General features: G+C 39.6%; 1 protein-coding gene across 1 annotated transcript in view; it reads right to left on the bottom strand.

Annotated features, from left to right (window-relative positions):
• LOC139386658 (myosin X) overlaps nucleotides 1-21,858 on the bottom strand; it is a 261,409-nt gene that overhangs the window by 145,590 nt on the left and 93,961 nt on the right. Inside the window, exon 3 of the mRNA XM_071132429.1 lies at nucleotides 13,518-13,676. Within this exon, the coding sequence (XP_070988530.1) occupies nucleotides 13,518-13,676 (159 nt within the window). The remainder of the gene's footprint in view (nucleotides 1-13,517; nucleotides 13,677-21,858) is intronic.

Genomic DNA, 21,858 nt, shown 5'->3' with positions numbered 1-21,858 from the left:
ATCATCATTAGTCATTTAGGTCAACATTGGATCATTCAGAGATCCTCACTGAACTTCTGGAGAGAGTTTGCTGCACTGAAAGTAAAGGGGCTGAATAATTTTGCACGCCCAATTTTTCAGTTTTTGATTTGTTAAAAAAGTTTGAAATATCCAATAAATGTCGTTCCACTTCATGATTGTGTCCCACTTGTTGTTGATTCTTCACAAAAAAATACAGTTTTATATCTTTATGTTTGAAGCCTGAAATGTGGCAAAAGGTCGCAAAGTTCAAGGGGGCCGAATACTTTCGCAAGGCACTGTAGATGGATGAGAAAAATCGACCTATAGTTGAAGTTTGTTATTTACAACTATGTTGGTTTTACAGTATAGACTGCATAGGCGAGCCCCAGGTACCTTCTGATGACCCGTGGGAGACTTCCAATGAGTATTTGGAACCAGAGGACAACCGCTCAGATGATAGCTCCGATATGTTATGTTCCCCCATTTTTTGTGTGGTACGTGTCAAAGTATGAGTTTCTCTTTCTGTCCAAGGTGGACAACAGTTTCCATACAAATATAATTCGATGAGGCAGTGTCTTCATAAGTATTGTGGTTGTCTTTGTCAACACAGAACTGGCAGTGCACTTCAGAATCCACCATGCATAGAGACTCTTCCTTTCATTGGGCTGGATGATTCCGTGGGGCTCAAATGGGGCTACCAAGGAGAATCATCCTGAAAACAGATGACACAAGACTCCTTGAAGTGTCACCACCAATAATGGCTGAGCTGCTACAACTTCGAGGGGACATCGCCACGCAACAGGGGATGCAGTTGGCACACCTTTGAGTAGGGAAGGACCTGAGCCTTCCCTAATGTCAGACTTGGTGGCTCCCGGGAAGTGTGAAAACCTACACAGTACTGCTACTACAGAGGACATGATCCCACTCAGTTTATTATCCATCCTGATTGCCCTAGTCACTTTTACCACTAAGGACTGGACCCCTCGAGAAGACTCAACACCTCTAGAAAAAACAGTCTGGTGTGTCTGTGGCATTACAATTTGTGTACTTGTCCCGCTGAAAAACAAAACTCTATCCCAGCGTTAAGTATTTAGAAGACTGAGGCAGGTTTTCCTCTAACATTTTACCTTGGCTTTTCTCCTTTCATATTTATTTGTAATCCTTTATTTTTAAACTCCCCAGTCTCTGCCGGTGACAAGCATAGCCATAACATAATGCTGCCACCACATTACATGACATTACAGAGGGTTTCACTCTGCGATGTGTTGGATTTGACCCAAACCTGACATTTGTATTGAAAGCAGCCCCAAAAATATATATTTGCCATGTTGTCTTGCAGTATTAATTAAGGGCCTAGTTGCAAACATAATGGATGAGTTGAACTAGATTTTTCAACGCAGGCTTTCTTCTTTTCACTTTGTTATACAGGACAGTAATGTTGTGTGAATTAAATGTTGTGAAACCTCTGTATTTTCAAGTATTGTGGTGGCAGCATCAGTTAAATGTGTGTAATTTACTGTAGAGGAAGCTCTTATCCAAAGGAACTACGGTTTAGTGCCTTGCTCAAGGGCACATAGACAGATTTTTCACCTAGTCGGCTTGGGGATTCAAACCAGCAACCTTTCACTTATTGGCCCAACACCAACGACAAAGACATACCAGAATGGCATTCCAAGAGGACAGTGTTCCTGAAAGGTACAGTCTCAGTCCTGACTCAAATCCACTTAAAAATCAGAGACCAGGTTTGAATATTGCTGTGCTTCAATGATTCCTAACCGAATTTACTGAGCTTGAGCAATTGTGACAAAAACAATGTTGCCCCAAGAGTAGGTAGAATCTTATTCAAAATGATTGGCAGCTGTAATTGCACCCAAATGTGCTTCCACCAGGTATTAACTCTTTGATTTGATTTGAACTCTGGAGTGTGAAGACTTACGCAATCAAAACATCTTATTTTTTAAACATTTATGAATTTAGAACGTTGTTTATACTTTTCTTTCACAACGAAAATGTGGTTGCGTAGATCTGTAGGGGAAATAATTACATTTAATCCCTTTTTAGCTTAAATTCTAAGGCAGCAAAATGTGATAACTGTGCCAAGGGGTGTGAAGACTAGACACTGTCTAGCATTTTGCAACAAAACATAAAACCATCAGTGATACATTTCAAACAGATATGTCTGTCATTGAACATGCCATGAATAGATGGTGAAGAAACACACCAATCTCTTTCATACATTCTTTAAACAATAAAAGCTAATTTATCAACATTTCTAAACATATTTAGCATTTCGGAATGAAACTCTTCAAAAAGTCTGAAAAATTGTTGCACTTCCATGGTCATTTCTGAAAGAACATAAATATTTTCAAAAGCTAATGACAGACATTCATTTCGACTTCAAATTCAAACCCTGGTCATCTTGGAACCTTTTAAGAGAAAATATGACTCCATCTCTCCACTGTTAACTTTGAGCAAAAATCTATTAAAGAGATGTGTGCGGCTACACCTTAAAATGGTGTGAACAATGCTGAGTGGGTGAAGACAAAGAAGAGCTCTCCAGTAGGTACCAAAATATTCAAGGGCCATTTTCTCAAAAGTAAGGTTAAGAGTTTATCAACTTTCAAAGCAGAATTACTTTCCCAATTGTTCCTCAACTGTAGTGTGTGATACTAAATGTTCTCTACTTTTATCAAATGTAAAAAACACAATTTCAAATGTTGCTATATAAGACCGTTGGTCACAAATGTGCTGCTTGGTTTGTGGACCTGTCAAAAGGTTTTGATACTGTTGTCATGACTCTCCTGTGAGGATCCAAAGGATCAGGTTACATTGGATCAGCTCTACAGAGCCCTCTCCCGCAGAGTGGATCGTAAACCATAGGCAGCAGATGAGTCTCTTTGGGGCCTAGTTGGGGTGATCGGAATATCTGTGTGCCTTATGAAATGGTTACCGCCCAAGAACTTCAACATCAAACAATGGATACCGGGACAATATATTTCATCCTCTGAATGTTGGTAATGATGAGAGATGGAATGTGGAAGATTAATGTCTATTTTTTTTGATGTCATTAAAAGTTAAATGAAGACTTTATAACGAAAACATTGTAACTTGAAGGGCTTGTGTAAATCATGTTTACATACTTTACGTTGTGTAGAAAATATCCAGGATAAGGAAAATGTTTTTGTGATGATAAGATTGTGATTTTAGTTCTCTAATGAGATCATAGTAAATTGTGAACCCGGCGAGCGTGTCACAAGACACAAACTCCCCTTTTTACCCGAGGGTATAAAGCATTAACATATCAGACTAGGATGATCATGAGCTGTAGCTGAGATCTATGATTAGTCACGACCCAGAAACGCAACACAAGGTTGAAGAAGACAAAGTAGCCTCTTAACAATGAATGTTACAGTTAAGTAGCTGTTCTAAGTACTGTTTCTAAGAAAGCAAATATAAGTAGGACCATCCGGTTATTCTCTTCAAATCATTGTTTACACGGCTTTCATCACCACTCTGGAATCATCGACACGGCTGATTAGCTATCCTCGGGAGACCACTCTGGTTGACAGAGGAAGAACAATGATTCCAAGCACCACTCTCCTTTTGAAGCTTCCAGTCTGTTATTCAAACTCAATCAGCATGACAGAGTGATCTCCAGCCTTGTCCTCGTCGACACTCACACCTGTGTTATTGAGAGAATCACTGACATGATGTCAGCTGGTCCTTTTGTGGGAGGGCTGAAATGCAGTGGAAATGTTTTTTGGGGATTCAGTTCATTTGCATGGCAAAGAGGGACTTTGCAATTATTTGCAATTCATCTGATCACTCTTCATAACATTCTGGAGTATATACAACTTGCCATCATACAAACCGCCATCATACAAACTAATATTTGTGTCATTCTCAAAAATGTTGTCCACGACTGTATATAAAAAATATATGTAAACACATAATTTGGCCAACTTTAAATATTTGACATTGTATCCTAAAACATTTATCAAAAAATATGTGGGATGGTCACTTTAACCTCTCTGGGATATGTGGGACGGTAGCGTCCCACTTGGCCAAAAGACATAGAAAATGCAGAGCACCAAATTCAAATAAATTCCTATAAAAATCTAACTTTCATGAAATCACACATGTAAGATACCAAATTAAAGCTACACGTGTTGTGAATCCAGCCAACATGTCAGATTTAAAAAAGGCTTTTCGGCAAAAGCAAACAATGCTATTATCTGAGGATAGCATCTCCATAAACAAAAGAGAGAAAACATTTCAGCCCTGCAGGCGCGACACAAAATGCAGAAATAAAAATATAAATCATGCCTTACCTTTGACGAGCTTCTTCTGTTGGCACTCCAATATGTCCCATAAACATCACAAATGGTCCTTTTGTTTGATTAATTCCGTCCATATATATCCAAAATGTCAATTTATTTGGCGCGTTTGATCCAGAAAAACACCGGTTCCAACTTGCGCAACATGACGACAAAATATCTCAGAAGTTACCTGCCAAAACATTTCAAACTACTTTTGTAATACAACTTTAGGTATTTTTTTAAAGTAAATAATCGATACAATTGAAGACGGGATGATCTGTGTTCAATACAGGAAGAAAACAAACTCAAGCATGCTTTCTGGTCATGCACCTCTATCAAACAGTACACATGAAGTGACCCTCGTTCAAGATGGCCGTACTTCTTCATTACACAAAGGAATAACCTCAACCAATTTCTAAAGACTGGTGACATCCAGTGGAAGCGGTAGGAACTGCAAGCAAGTCCCTTAGAAATCTGGATTCCCAATGAAAATTCATTGAAAAGAGGGTGATTCATTGAAAAGAGGATGACCTCAAAAAAAAACATCTGAATGGTTTGTCCTCTGGGTTTCGCCTGATAAATAAGTTATGTTACACTCACAGACATGATTCAAACAGTTTTAGAAACCTCAGAGTGTCTTCTATCCAAATCTACTAATAAAATGCATATCTTATCTTCTGGGGGTGAGTAGCAGGCAGTTGAATTTGGGCATGCTTTTCATCCAAAATTCCAAATGCTGCCCCCTATCCTAGAGAAGTTAAATATTCACAACTGAGGCTATGTACAGTGCCTTGCGAAAGTATTCGGCCCCCTTGAACTTTGCGACCTTTTGCCACATTTCAGGCTTCAAACATAAAGATATAAAACTGTATTTTTTTGTGAAGAATCAACAACAAGTGGGACACAATCATGAAGTGGAACGACATTTATTGGATATTTCAAACCTTTTTAACAATTCAAAAACTGAAAAATTGGGCGTGCAAAATTATTCAGCCCCTTTACTTTCAGTGCAGCAAACTCTCTCCAGAAGTTCAGTGAGGATCTCTGAATGATCCAATGTTGACCTAAATGACTAATGATGATAAATACAATCCACCTGTGTGTAATCAAGTCTCCGTATAAATGCACCTGCACTGTGATAGTCTCAGAGGTCCGTTAAAAGCGCAGAGAGCATCATGAAGAACAAGGAACACACCAGGCAGGTCCGAGATACTGTTGTGAAGAAGTAGTATACAAGTACAAGAAGTAGTAGCAGTACTGTGTAGGTTTTCACACTTCCCGGGAGCCACCAAGTCTGACATTAGGGAAGTCTCAGGTCCTTCCCTACTCAAAGGTGTGCCAACTGCATCCCCTGTTGCGTGGCGATGTCCCCTCGAAGTTGTAGCAGCTCAGCCATTATTGGTGGTGACACTTCAAGGAGTCTTGTGTCATCTGTTTTCAGGATGATTCTCCTTGGTAGCCCCATTTGAGCCCCACGGAATCATCCAGCCCAATGAAAGGAAGAGTCTCTATGCATGGTGGATTCTGAAGTGCACTGCCAGTTCTGTGTTGACAAAGACAACCACAATACTTATGAAGACACTGCCTCATCGAATTATATTTGTATGGAAACTGTTGTCCACCTTGGACAGAAAGAGAAACTCATACTTTGACACGTACCACACAAAAAATGGGGGAACATAACATATCGGAGCTATCATCTGAGCGGTTGTCCTCTGGTTCCAAATACTCATTGGAAGTCTCCCACGGGTCATCAGAAGGTACCTGGGGCTCGCCTATGCAGTCTATACTGTAAAACCAACATAGTTGTAAATAACAAACTTCAACTATAGGTCGATTTTTCTCATCCATCTACAGTGCCTTGCGAAAGTATTCGGCCCCCTTGAACTTTGCGACCTTTTGCCACATTTCAGGCTTCAAACATAAAGATATAAAACTGTATTTTTTTGTGAAGAATCAACAACAAGTGGGACACAATCATGAAGTGGAACGACATTTATTGGATATTTCAAACTTTTTTAACAAATCAAAAACTGAAAAATTGGGCGTGCAAAATTATTCAGCCCCTTTACTTTCAGTGCAGCAAACTCTCTCCAGAAGTTCAGTGAGGATCTCTGAATGATCCAATGTTGACCTAAATGACTAATGATGATAAATACAATCCACCTGTGTGTAATCAAGTCTCCGTATAAATGCACCTGCACTGTGATAGTCTCAGAGGTCCGTTAAAAGCGCAGAGAGCATCATGAAGAACAAGGAACACACCAGGCAGGTCCGAGATACTGTTGTGAAGAAGTTTAAAGCCGGATTTGGATACAAAAAGATTTCCCAAGCTTTAAACATCCCAAGGAGCACTGTGCAAGCGATAATATTGAAATGGAAGGAGTATCAGACCACTGCAAATCTACCAAGACCTGGCCGTCCCTCTAAACTTTCAGCTCATACAAGGAGAAGACTGATCAGAGATGCAGCCAAGAGGCCCATGATCACTCTGGATGAACTGCAAAGATCTACAGCTGAGGTGGGAGACTCTGTCCATAGGACAACAATCAGTCGTATATTGCACAAATCTGGCCTTTATGGAAGAGTGGCAAGAAGAAAGCCATTTCTTAAAGATATCCATAAAAAGTGTCGTTTAAAGTTTGCCACAAGCCACCTGGGAGACACACCAAACATGTGGAAGAAGGTGCTCTGGTCAGATGAAACCAAAATTGAACTTTTTGGCAACAATGCAAAACGTTATGTTTGGCGTAAAAGCAACACAGCTGAACACACCATCCCCACTGTCAAACATGGTGGTGGCAGCATCATGGTTTGGGCCTGCTTTTCTTCAGCAGGGACAGGGAAGATGGTTAAACTTGATGGGGAGATGGATGGAGCCAAATACAGGACCATTCTGGAAGAAAACCTGATGGAGTATGCAAAAGACCTGAGACTGGGACGGAGATTTGTCTTCCAACAAGACAATGATCCAAAACATAAAGCAAAATCTACAATGGAATGGTTCAAAAATAAACATATCCAGGTGTTAGAATGGCCATGTCAAAGTCCAGACCTGAATCCAATCGAGAATCTGTGGAAAGAACTGAAAACTGCTGTTCACAAATGCTCTCCATCCAACCTCACTGAGCTCGAGCTGTTTTGCAAGGAGGAATGGGAAAAAATGTCAGTCTCTCGATGTGCAAAACTGATAGAGACATACCCCAAGCGACTTACAGCTGTAATCGCAGCAAAAGGTGGCGCTACAAAGTATTAACTTAAGGGGGCTGAATAATTTTGCACGCCCAATTTTTCAGTTTTTGATTTGTTAAAAAAGTTTGAAATATCCAATAAATGTCGTTCCACTTCATGATTGTGTCCCACTAGTTGTTGATTCTTCACAAAAAAATACAGTTTTATATCTTCATGTTTGAAGCCTGAAATGTGGCAAAAGGTCGCAAAGTTCAAGGGGGCCGAATACTTTCGCAAGGCACTGTACCAAACAAACAAAGATTGAAAGACTAAAGGCTGGTTTATACTATGGGGTGTGTTCGATAATTTAATCTGGAGAGCCAGAGTGTGCTCTGGGCATTTGTAAACTCAGACAGGTGTCAGATTGTCCGTTCGTAAATTCAGATCTTTTCACTCTCTGAACATACAGAGCACAAACTGGACGCTGTAGCCGAGGAGTAGGGTTGATCCGAACGTTCTGACCTAACAACACCTGGCTATCGTTGGCTAGCTACTTCTAAACAGAAATGAGAGAACAGCTCACTGTGACAGTTTTACTCACACTAGCAGAGCTGTTTATGTTATCCAGAGCGTTGGTGACTGCAACCGTGCTGCTGGCAACAATTTAATTATGCTTTTTTTGACAACGTTTACTGACACTGACCATATTCAACGAGTGTTCGTAAATTAGTCAGCTATTCTGATCTCTGGCACACTCAGATGAGAGTGCAGTGAAATCGGAGTAGATAGAGCGAATTTACCAGCTACGTCTAGCGACAGTTGTCGCACTGACTTCATGAATATTCGAATGAAATAGTTACTTGCAAAGTGGAATCTTTTGTTTAGACATGTAGCTAGCTAGCTAAACAATGAACCATAATCCCAACTCATAACGTTATTACCCTGAATGAATCTGCAGGTAGCTAACCAACCAGGTTCACTGTTAGCTAGCTATAACTAGCAATCCAAATGGCTCTGAGATATGAATAATATTACTACACAGATCATACACGTAATGTTAGCTAGATAGCTATCCGGTATACTTTAACTTGAAATGAAAACAACTTTCTGACAAAATTAGAAATGTGTAATATCTGAAAATGTAGCTAGCTAGACTATCTTACCCATATACATGGATGGACACTTCTCCCTCTCTGTCACTGATGCCATGGTTGCCCTTAGTTTAAAGATGGAATCCGGAGACAGGCATTTTATACAACAGCCTTCTGTGTGTTCTCTTTTCGACTCCGTCTGCATATTTGCAATCAATCGGCAGAATTTTCTCCATCTCCTTAGCTATCATACTTTAATTCCACTGATTTCAAAACTCGGTTCTCCAGAAAGTGGATAGCAACACTCATGCAGTTCTACTAGGTGATATCTTTTTTTTAAAGCCACATTTGAAAGAATTACCTACACATATGTACCAGCTTATCTTACAGACAGAAGTGTGCTACATGGCAGACCAATCTGAACTCATCTCTCGGCATGTCCAGCCCACTCACCTCAGCCAATCATGGCTAGAGGGAAGGTTGCTGACTTTTTCTGTGGCTAAACCAACTAGGCTCCTAATTTAACAATTGTATTCCCATTTACAGATGGCATACAAGTTTGCTATTAAGGCACATGAAAGTTCACATGTTCCAGAAGGCATTTCTGCCCCAAAGCGCATTTTGATTAAAAAAATAAGTTTACGTTCAAATAGCGCTCCTGTGAAGTAGTGATGTGTGACATACGCCTAGTTTCCTGAAACAAGTCACATTTAATTTTAGTGTCTAAAGCATTGACAAGATCATTAACAACTAAAGTGGTTGCTGTAATAGTGCTATGGCCAGGCCTAAACACTGATTGGTTTAGATTCAAAATACATTTCTCAGATCAAAAAGAGCAAAGTTGTACATTTACCAAGGATTTGAGAATCTTAGCTAGACAAGGAAGCCTTGAAATGGGGTGATAATGATTAAGATCACTACTATCCCCTCCCTTATGGAGTGGCAGCACAAGAGCTGATTTCTATACTTATGGAATATTTCCTGATAATAATGTTAAATGCAAAATGTGGCACTATGCACACTTTAGCAGACTAGGATCCAATTGGTCGGCCCCTGTGAATTTCTTGTTGTCTATTGCTAGCAACCATTCAGGTCTTCTTTTTTTGTAAGTAGCCTAAAATAAATATATTTGACTATCCATTTCTTTAATCATTCAGCAAGTTACCCCTATCAGCATCCAGCCCAATATTATTGTGAATTGGCTTAGAAGTTATTTCAATGTCAATTTCAATATTTCAACGAGACTAACAATATCACGCTAACTATAATCTGGTAAGAAAATAAGAAAACCGTAAGGTTCCCACTACAATCCGAAAATGTGGTTACATAATAATCAGATGTAGCTTTTCTGATGTCTTACACAATAATTCCTCAGTTGCTTAAAAGCTTGCCAATATGGTCTCCCGAGTGGCGCAGCGGTCTAAGGCACTGCATCACAGTGCGATAGGCATCACTACAGACCCGGGTTTGATCCCATGCTGTGTCGCATCCGGCCGCGACTTGGAGACCCATGAGGCGGCGCACAATTGGCCCAGCGTCGTCTGGGTTAGAGAAGGGTTTGGCCAGTTGGGATGTTCTTGTCCCATCATGCTCTAGTGACTCCTTGTGGCGGGCCGGGCACATGCACGCTGACCTCGGTCGCCAGTTGTAAAGTGTTTCCTCCGAGACATTGGTGCGGCTGGCTTCCAGGTTAAGTGAGCAGTGTGGCTTGGCAGGGTCGTGTTTCGGAGGACGCACGGCTCTCGACCTTTGCATCTCCTGAGTCCGTCCGGGAGTTGCAGCGATGGGACAAGACTAACTACCAATTGGATATCACAAAATGACTTCTGATCATTCCGGAGTGTACCAGGCATTTGATCTCCCTTTAACCCGTAATGTGGTTAAAAATGCTCAAAGCTAAATCAGGTTCAGGGATAGCTGTAATACAATCAAGGTCACTAAAATAAAGATTGTGTAAAAAAAGCCTGTTCACTAAAGTTTTTAAAGTTCCTCTTGATGAAACAAGGTGATGAAACAAGGTTAGTAATGCATTTTCACATCTTGTCACTTGTCACTTGTCACCCTGATCTGTTTCACCTGTCTTTGTGATTGTCTCCACCCACCTCCAGGTGTCACCTGTTTTCCTAATTAGTCCCTGGGTACTTATTCCTGTGTTCCCTGCTTGTCTATTGCCAGTTCGTCTTGTTTGTCAAGTCAACCAGCGTGTTTGTCTCCGTTCTCCTGCTTTTGCCTTCTCTCTGTTTTGCTAGTCCTCCCAGTTGTGACCCTTGCCTGTCTGGACTCTGAACCCGCCTGCCTGACCATTTCTGCCTGCCCTGACCTCGAGCCTGCCTGCAACTCTGAACCTCCTGGACTCTGACCTGGTTTTGATCTTTTGCCTGTTCACGACCATTCCCTTGCCTACCCCTTGGATAATAATAAACATCAGAGACTCAAACCATCTGCCTCCCGTGTCTGCATCTGGGTCTCGCCTTGTGCCCTTATCCATCTCTGACACAGACAACTGGGTAATAGTCACTAATATCCAGTGGGGAAACCCCACTAGTAACATATTTATCTGGAGTATTTGTTAAAATAAGATCAATCAGAGTTAACTTTGAAAGATCTTAATGGTTGGGCCGTGTAGGCTTCGTCACCAGCTGGTTTAGGTTTAGATCATTACAGGTCTTAGATTGTCTGAAGACTCCATTTCCCAATCAGAATTTAGGTCACCCATGATAATAACATCTGATTTAGTAAAAGAAGACAACAAAGCACTCCTCGAAGCATCCCTCAAGTGCACAAAGGTTAGCCATGGGGAGACGGTAGACCCCTATAACAGTTATGGATACATTTTACTCCTGACAAAGGCTTAAAGATATTAGCTCTAATTTCAGTAAAGAGAGAGAAATTATTTTTTATTTAAAAAAAATCTACAATACTGACAACGTATCAGCTCCTAGAAAGATATTACCACATTTGGCTTCAAATATTGATGCAGCTTACTCAATAACAATAATACACTAAATCACAGATTTGCACATCAAGAAAAATATTTATATAAATTATAGTAGCCTATTATTAGCGAAATAGAACTCAATCAACTGAACATTAAATGGATTTCAATATGATTGAAATACATTATATAGATCTATAGCCTTTACTGTATTTATATTTTAATGCAGTTACCTCTGTCTTTATTTTAAGAATATTTTTAGGCCTATCCTTCACTTGTGTAACAATTGCAATGACATTGGCAACTTTGTATCTGTAATCTACTTGGTTGTGAAGTTATCGGCGGTCACAGAGAGCTGGATACACATCTTGACTCTATGTACACATCTTGACTCTATGTTTAGCGGAGATCTTCTGAATGTAAAGTGAAGGGCAAAAACTAATCTAACGATGTACTTCGCTGTTCTACAAGTGGTCTGAAGCAGTCGGTAAATAACGAGAATTTTCAAGTGCAACTTGAAAATAATGATTTTGGGAACCTGGTTAGAGATTTATGTAATTGACCTACAAAGGTTATTTGCCTTAAGATGCTATTGGGAAACCAGACCATGTGCATGATCTTCCGTGACCTTTTGATCCAGAATTCGGACACACAAATTGTTATATCCCAGCAATGGTATAGCCTACAGACTTGTGCTTCTGAGAGTCTGTTGTATGATTTGAGCTTTAGTTCAATTTTTATTAATACATTTAACCCCCCTAACATCCTAGCAATGGGAGTATAATAGTAAATCTGCAGGATGGTGATTTATCTTGACAGACATACTGGGAATAGATAATGACTAGATAACGGCTAACAAAATGGATGCCAGCATTCTAATCTGTAGTTTTGTGTCCTGGATATCTTTTTGTTTGTGTACAAGGTTAAGTGGGTGGTGTACTGAAGTGAATGATGTGAGTGTGTGGCAAAGGTCCCCCATCCATGAACAGGCACTCTTTCACAGTCTGAAAGAGTGCCCGTTCAAAATGAATAAAGTGTTTGATGTCACAGTACTGGAGGGATTCACTGTACTAAGACTTGACAGTAATGTGTGGCCTAATGGATGCATGAATAATAACTCTAGTCCTAGTAAAGTGTGTACTGTATGTGTGACTTTTCTTCCCGATTTTCTTCATAAACTGACCTCTTCATTCATCACTAGTGTTTGTGTGAGAAAAATCTTTGTATAGGAGTGGGGGACTGAAACGAAAACAGACTTCGGATCATTTCTCAGCACTTTCTGCTTCTCAACTGATCATGTGAAACAAGAAGAGGTACTGTATATCTCTACATCTGGACATGGCTATTTTCAAATCTCATAACAAAAAAAATGACATTGAAGTTCCTCATTGGTTTTCATCTTGACTGTTTTAGCGCCATGTCACAGTGAGATGAAATATGGACCATAGAGGTAATCCATTCATTCTGATAAACAAAATAACTATTTATTTTCTGAAATGGTCCCACGAGACATTAAAGTTCCTCATTGGTTTTCATCCTGACTGTTTTAGCGCCATGTCACAGTGAGATGAAATATGGACTACTTTAGGGGCTGGGAATATACTATATGAAGTTATTTCAGAATAAGAAACTTGAAACTAATGAACCATTCTGGTCTAGTTTACTTGAAATATTGTCTGACTGATTTGTAAATGTTGACACAATATAAGCTACAGATGTAAATGTGTGTATCAATCAATGGCAAATCTATGTTTCTTCGATAAACTAAACAATGGGGCTTTCATTCTCATGAATTCTTACTCTCACCATAAGGGGAGACAGCATGGCAAAGTGTGTTAATCTTTACTTTACAAGGCTTCGTAAACACTCGGAAGAAGGCATAGCAGCGTTGTTAATGCATACTTTTGTGGTTTTAACTGTCTCTGTGATCAAGATAATGAGGTACTTTGATTTGCACAAAGTGAGGAGTGCCTGAGTATCATTCTAATATGAATGACTCACATAAATGTTCCTCTGCTGGTAGCGAAGGTACAGGTTGTGCATGATGGCCCCGTCATGAAGGTCTTCCAGGCTGGCCATATCCTCCACTCCCCCTGAGCTGCTGGGGTGCATGGGCTGCACTTTCTGTCTGGTGAGGGCATTCTGCTTGTAGGTGTACACCTGGGTCAAAACACAGAGGGTAGGTTGTAGGTTGTGAGTGGACAGTTCACTAAACATTCTCCTTTACAACAATGATCTGGAATATTTGTTCATAATTGACTTCATGTCATATGGTTCTATTGAAGTCACCAAATGGACCATAGAGGTAATGGGTGAAAATATTTTGAAACAAGAGTATTTCATTTGGTCTTTATTGACTTATTCCTTGTTTTACCAGGTGAGTTGACTGAGAATACATTCACATTTACAGCAATGACCTGGGGAAAGTTACAAAACATAGTAAAAATACATAGTTAACATAAAAAAATATATAAGCAAGAAAAACCACACACAAAAAGATCAAGCATAGAATCATAAGAAACAAACACATTCTTCCCTAAAAAGGTCCTCACACAGCCATCTGACCTGCCTCAGAGGCACTAATTCATCCAATTTCAGCAAACTCTGTACACCATTCCACAAGCAAGGTAGAAAATAGCTAAAGGCTAACCTAACTCTATCGAGATGGAAGGGATCTCCAGAGTTAGCCATCCCTTAGACCGTGTCTGACAGCTTGTATTTCCGTAGGTGAACAGAGAAGCTAGGTATGGAGGTAGGTTATGCAACACGGCTTTATAAACAGCTAGTGTGCAATGCATCGATCTACGAGATTTCAAAGAGGGACAGCCTACTTTCTGATACAGAGTGCAGTGATGTGTGCTGAAACTATCACCCGCAATAAAGCACAATGCACTACGATAACTGCATCCAGGGGCTCCAATACAGTGGCATCTGCATTCATATTGACAATATCACCATTGTCTAAGACCGGAATAAATGTTGACTGAATTATTTGTTTTCTGCTATTTAAGGAAAGGCATGACCTATTCCCATAAAAGCCCATTTTAATTATTAACTTCTTAATTAACTAACTCATCAACATGATTTTCGAAGGAAAGCCTATTATCAATCCAGATGCCTAGAAATGTATAAGTGGGGACACAATCAATGAGGGCACCATCCAATGTTACGTATGCATAAATCATCAGATATATGTTCACGTGATTTGGAAAATAGCATATACTTGGTTTTACATGCATTAGGAGAATATTCAATCAACGTCACACCAAACATACAGAGCAAATTGTTGCCATATTCTGTGAATATAATATATTAATGCTCCATTGTTTTATTGGAACGTTGTAAGTACATTGCGGGGACCAAAGACGTTTAAAACATAGAATATTCTGTCATGGTCCCCTGGAGGTTTTTGTCTAGTTCCTGACTTGTTCCGGGGATGTCCATAAAGACGTTTTTAGGACGTTGCCTGGTAGCCCTAAAGAAACATTCTCCCCCCCAAAAATATGTGCCTCATTATACATCACCCCTTGTTACTGTTGCTAAGCCCATCAAAGCCCTGATTGGCGAACCACTGATCCATTCACAGCTCTTTTGTCTGTTGACAAGGTTAGGGAAACGGACACACACACACACCAGCTCTATCAATATAAAGCATTTTCAACTTACAAATTTACCCCACATGATTACATTTTGCATGTTCATTTAAACAGTAGTTATAATTCAACATGTCCTCATCCAGGATTTGAACTCACAACCTCTTGGTTCAAAGCATTACAATCTTTCTTTTACACCACCATGTCTGGGTAAAATATTGATTTCACCTGTATTGCTACACTTTGCACTTCAAAGTAAATCTCATCTCTATTAAAAGTACACTCAGGAAAAACTATTTTATTTATCAGTGTATTGTTTTTCTTCTTTATTAAAAGTTTTATTAATTCAGGTCAGCCCAATTGAGACCAGGGTCTCATTTACAATGGTGACCTGAGTACAAACATTTTCACAATCAAGAAAAATGTACATTCCAAATTAAACAAGAATAATATATACACTACCATTCAAAAGTTTGGGGTCACTTACAAATGTCCTTATTTTTTAAAGAAAAGCACATTTTTTGTCCATTAAAATAACATAAAATTGATCAGAAATACAGTGTAGAGATTGTTAATGTTGTAAATCACTATTGTAGCTGGAAACAACTGTTTTTTTAATGGAATATCTACATATGCGTACAGAGAACCATTACCAGCAACCACCACTCCTGTGTTCCAATGGTATGTTGTGTTAGCTAATCCAAGTGTATCATTTTAAAAGGCTAATTGATCATTAGAAAACCCTTTTGCAATTATGTTACACAGCTGAAAATTTTTATCCTGGTTTAAAGAAGCAATCCAACTGGCCTCTTTAGACTAGTTGAGTATCTGGAGCATCAGCATTTGTCGGTTCAATTACAGGCTCAAAATGGCCAGAAATAAAGGACATTCTTCTGAAACTCGTCAGTCTATTCTTGTTCTGAGAAATGAAGGCTATTCCATGCGAGAAATTGCAAAGAAACTGAAGATCTCGCTGTGCACTACTCCCTTCACAGAACAGTGCAAACTGGCTCTGGTGCACAACTGAGCAAGATGACAAGTATATTAAATCGTACCCGTAAAACACCAGTGTCAACGTCAACAGTGAAGAGGAACTCTGCCTAGAAGGCCAGGATCCCGGAGTCGCCTCTACACTGTTGACGTTGAGAATGGTGTTTTGCAGGTACTATTATATGGAGCTGCCACACAGAAGTACCAGTCAAAAATTTGTACAGACCTTCTCATTCAATAGTTTTTTCTATGTTGTAGAATAATAGTGAAGACATCAAAATTATGAATTAACACATATGGATGTAACTGAAAAAAGTGTTAAACAAATCAAAATATATTTTAAATTTGAGATTCTTCAAAGTAGCCACCCTTGGCCTTGAACACAGCTTTGAACACTCTTGGCATTCTCTCAACAAGCTTCATGAGGAAGTCACCTGGAATGAATTTCAATTAACAGGTGTCTCTTCTTAAAAGTTAAATCGTGGAATTTCTTTCCTTCTTAATGCGTTTGAGCCAATCAGTTGTGCTGTGACAGGGTAGGTATACAGAAGATAGCCCTATTTGCTAAAAGAGTCCATATTATGGGTAGGTATACAGAAGATAGCCCTATTTGCTAAAAAAGTCCATATTATGGCAAGAACAGCTGAAATAAGAAAAGAGAAATTCCTTTAAGACATGAAGGTCAGTCAATCCAGAAAATTTCAAGGACTTTGAAAGTTTCCTCCAGTGCAGTTGTAAAATCCATCAAGCGCTATAATGAAACTGGCTCTCATGAGGACCGCCACAGGAAAGTAAGACCAAGAGTTACCTCTGCTGCAGAGGATAAGTTCATTAGTTACCAGCCTCAGAAATTGGAAATTAACTGTACCTCAGATTACAGCCCAAACAAATTCTTCACAGAGTTCAGGTAACAGACACATCTCAACATCACCTGTTCAGAGGAGACTGTGTGAATCAGGCTGCGTGAAGCATGTAGGAGGAGGTGTGATGGTGCTTTTCTGGTGACACTGTAAGTCATTTATTTAGAATTCAAGGCACACTTAACCAGCATGGATACCACAGCATTCTGCAGCGATACGCCATCTAATTTAGTTTGTACTTAGTGGTACTTACATTTGTTTCTTAAAAGGACAATGACCCAAAACACACCTCCAGGCTTTGTAAGGGTTATTTGACCAAGAAGGAGAGTGATGGAGTGCTGAATCAGATGACCTGTCCTCCACAATCTCCCAACCTCAACCAATTGAGATGGTTTGGGATAAGGTGGACCGCAGAGTGAAGGAAAAGCACCCAACAAGTGCTCATGTGGGAACTCCTTCAAGACTGTTGGAAAAGCATTGCTCATGAAGCTGGTTGAGAGAATGCCAAGAGTGTGCAAAGCTGTCATCAAGGCAAAGGGTGGCTGCTTTGAAGAATCTCAAATATAAAATATATTTAGATTTATTAAACACTTTTTTGGGTACTACATGTTTCCATATATGTTATTTCATAGTGTTGATGGCTTCACTATTATTCTACAATGTAGAAAATTGTAAAAAAATAAAGAAAATCCTGGAATGAGTGGGTGTGTCCAAACTTTTTACTGGTACTGTGTGTCTGTGTGTGTGTGTGTGTGTGTGCGTGTGTGTGTGCGTGCGTGCGTGAGTCTATAAATATATATATAACAAATAAACCATTAGAATCAATAGAAACAACTGCAATCTTCTATGAATTAACTTAACACCAGAGTCCTAAACTGCACTAGTGGCAGCAGGGAATCAAGAAGCAAGGAATTTGCAGGTTATTCCAACAATGCACTAAAAATATCACCTGTGATAAAGTCAAGAACTGTCAGGAAAATTTACTGTACAATCTACCTCCTGCTATTTACGGAGAGACAAAAAAAAATTCTAAAAAAGCCCACTTTAAATATTAGCTTTTTAACTAGTTTATTGTTTTTTAAACAATAAATATTTGTCAATCCAAATGGGAGAACCATCCAATTAATGAAAATTAATGTCCATTTGAAATATTTTTTTGCGAGAATTATTTGTATTATTATTATTTATTATGTATTTAATCTTGCCCGCATTAAGTACACATTTTAAACCAACTAGTGCTTTCTGTAAGTCAATGCAAAAAGGTCAGATTGCAGCTCAAACATAGCCTGGTCAACAGCTCGGGAAATGGCAAACATAACAGTGTCACCTGTATACAGATTAATATTACAAGTTTTAACAGATAGACCAATATTACATATATAAATAGAAAAGAGGACAGGTCCCAATACCGTCCCCTGCGGTACACCTTTGCAATATCCAGGAAACTACACTTAACACCATCAGAAATCACATATTGTGTCCTGTCTGTTACAGTGCCTTGCGAAAGTATTCGGCCCCCTTGAACTTTGCGACCTTTTGCAACATTTCAGGCTTCAAACATAAAGATATAAAACTGTATTTTTTTGTGAAGAATCAACAACAAGTGGGACACAATCATGAAGTGGAACGACATTTATTGTATATTTCAAACTTTTTTAACAAATCAAAAACTGAAAAATTGGGCGTGCAAAATTATTCAGCCCCCTTAAGTTAATACTTTGTAGCGCCACCTTTTGCTGCGATTACAGCTGTAAGTCGCTTGGGGTATGTCTCTATCAGTTTTGCACATCGAGAGACTGAAATCCTTTCCCATTCCTCCTTGCAAAACAGCTCGAGCTCAGTGAGGTTGGATGGAGAGCATTTGTGAACAGCAGTTTTCAGTTCTTTCCACAGATTCTCGATTGGATTCAGGTCTGGACTTTGACTTGGCCAATCTAACACCTGGATGTGTTTATTTTTGAACCTTTCCATTGTAGATTTTGCTTTATGTTTTGGATCATTGTCTTGTTGGAAGACAAATCTCCGTCCCAGTCTCAGGTCTTTTGCAGACTCCATCAGGTTTTCTTCCAGAATGGTCCTGTATTTGGCTCCATCCATCTTCCCATCAATTTTAACCATCTTCCCTGTCCCTGCTGAAGAAAAGCAGGCCAAAACCATGATGCTGCCACCACCATGTTTGACAGTGGGCATGGTGTGTTCAGGGTGATGAGCTGTGTTGCTTTTACGCCAAACATAACGTTTTGCATTGTTGCCAAAAAGTTCAATTTTGGTTTCATCGGACCAGAGCACCTTCTTCCACATGTTTGGTGTGTCTCCCAGGTGGCTTGTGGCAAACTTTAAACAACACTTTTTATGGATATCTTTAAGAAATGGCTTTCTTCTTGCCACTCTTCCATAAAGGCCAGATTTGTGCAATATACGACTGATTGTTGTCCTATGGACAGAGTCTCCCACCTCAGCTGTAGATCTCTGCAGTTCATCCAGAGTGATCATGGGCCTCTTGGCTGCATCTCTGATCAGTCTTCTCCTTGTATGAGCTGAAAGTTTAGAGGGACGGCCAGGTCTTGGTAGATTTGCAGTGGTCTGATACTCCTTCCATTTCAATATTATCGCTTGCACAGTGCTCCTTGGGATGTTTAAAGCTTGGGAAATCTTTTTGTATCCAAATCCGGCTTTAAACTTCTTCACAACAGTATCTCGGACCTGCCTGGTGTGTTCCTTGTTCTTCATGATGCTCTCTGCGCTTTTAACGGACCTCTGAGACTATCACAGTGCAGGTGCATTTATACGGAGACTTGATTACACACAGGTGGATTGTATTTATCATCATTAGTCATTTAGGTCAACATTGGATCATTCAGAGATCCTCACTGAACTTCTGGAGAGAGTTTGCTGCACTGAAAGTAAAGGGGCTGAATAATTTTGCACGCCCAATTTTTCAGTTTTTGATTTGTTAAAAAAGTTTGAAATATCCAATAAATGTCGTTCCACTTCATGATTGTGTCCCACTTGTTGTTGATTCTTCACAAAAAAATACAGTTTTATATCTTTATGTTTGAAGCCTGAAATGTGGCAAAAGGTCGCAAAGTTCAAGGGGGCCGAATACTTTCGCAAGGCACTGTAGATGGATGAGAAAAATCGACCTATAGTTGAAGTTTGTTATTTACAACTATGTTGGTTTTACAGTATAGACTGCATAGGCGAGCCCCAGGTACCTTCTGATGACCCGTGGGAGACTTCCGATGAGTATTTGGAACCAGAGGACAACCGCTCAGATGATAGCTCCGATATGTTATGTTCCCCCATTTTTTGTGTGGTACGTGTCAAAGTATGAGTTTCTCTTTCTGTCCAAGGTGGACAACAGTTTCCATACAAATATAATTCGATGAGGCAGTGTCTTCATAAGTATTGTGGTTGTCTTTGTCAACACAGAACTGGCAGTGCACTTCAGAATCCACCATGCATAGAGACTCTTCCTTTCATTGGGCTGGATGATTCCGTGGGGCTCAAATGGGGCTACCAAGGAGAATCATCCTGAAAACAGATGACACAAGACTCCTTGAAGTGTCACCACCAATAATGGCTGAGCTGCTACAACTTCGAGGGGACATCGCCACGCAACAGGGGATGCAGTTGGCACACCTTTGAGTAGGGAAGGACCTGAGCCTTCCCTAATGTCAGACTTGGTGGCTCCCGGGAAGTGTGAAAACCTACACAGTACTGCTACTACAGTTGCTGCACTGAAAGTAAAGGGGCTGAATAATTTTGCACGCCCAATTTTTCAGTTTTGATTTGTTAAAAAAGTTTGAAATATCCAATAAATGTCGTTCCACTTCATGATTGTGTCCCACTTGTTGTTGATTCTTCACAAAAAAATACAGTTTTATATCTTTATGTTTGAAGCCTGAAATGTGGCAAAAGGTCGCAAAGTTCAAAGGGGCCGAATACTTTCGCAAGGCACTGTAGATCATTCTCAAACCACATGCAAGAATCTTGTTCCTGGCCTATTTCAGTCAACCTTTGAATGAGAATGTGATGGTCAACAGCAGAATGATTAGTATGATCTTAGCAATTTAACACAGCATACAGCTGAAACGGTGCTATGTCCAGATCTAAAACCAGATTGGTGCACATCAGGGGCGGACTGAAACAATAATTCAGGCCGGGAATTTGACTCCATCCCAGGCCACCCTGTTCACATAAACCACCAGACCGCTAATTTTGTAGGCTAACCCTATTTGTTGATGTAACGGGCACCAAACTAGTTATACATTTGGACACTATCTATGTTCATCTGGGAAGAAAGTTATCCACATTACAAAATACAAACATTTGGGACTGACCAAATGACCAAAAAGTAGCCTATCTGAACACTGCATTTTCAAGGTATGCTATGGCTATGGGTGCACCCTCAAAAACTCACTAGGAATACACCAATCATAGCACATCATACAAATGTACTAGGCTAGATACAACTATTAGCCTACACTTTTTCAAAAGAGAATGAGATATACAGAGTTAGCTCAAATGTTCAAATTATTATCTTTATATTCAAGCATAACAAAAGTATCAAAAAACTTCACACACACACACACATTCACAGAACTTAAACATAAGCTACAACAATGTAAGTAAGTATAATACAAAAGTCGAAAAATACCTCCTCTACAAAAAATGTAGATTACAATGTTCCCTCACTGTGTCCATAAAGCCAACAGCACAACAATAAACACATCTATACACTAAGTTAATGAAATTGAACATTGACTACATAACTGCAAGTATAATATGAAAGTCCAAAAAACATGCCTCTGTACAAAAGCTTTAACTCACATCAAATGTTCTTTCACCCTTGTCAGCCTGTTAATAAGGAAGAGTCATAGCATAGCTACTTTAGAG

Source organism: Oncorhynchus clarkii, chromosome 28 (genome assembly GCF_045791955.1).
Source record: "Oncorhynchus clarkii lewisi isolate Uvic-CL-2024 chromosome 28, UVic_Ocla_1.0, whole genome shotgun sequence".
NCBI lineage: Eukaryota > Metazoa > Chordata > Actinopteri > Salmoniformes > Salmonidae > Oncorhynchus > Oncorhynchus clarkii.
The sequence above is the reverse complement of the archived record's forward strand: the minus strand, read 5'-3'. Positions and strand labels throughout refer to the sequence as shown.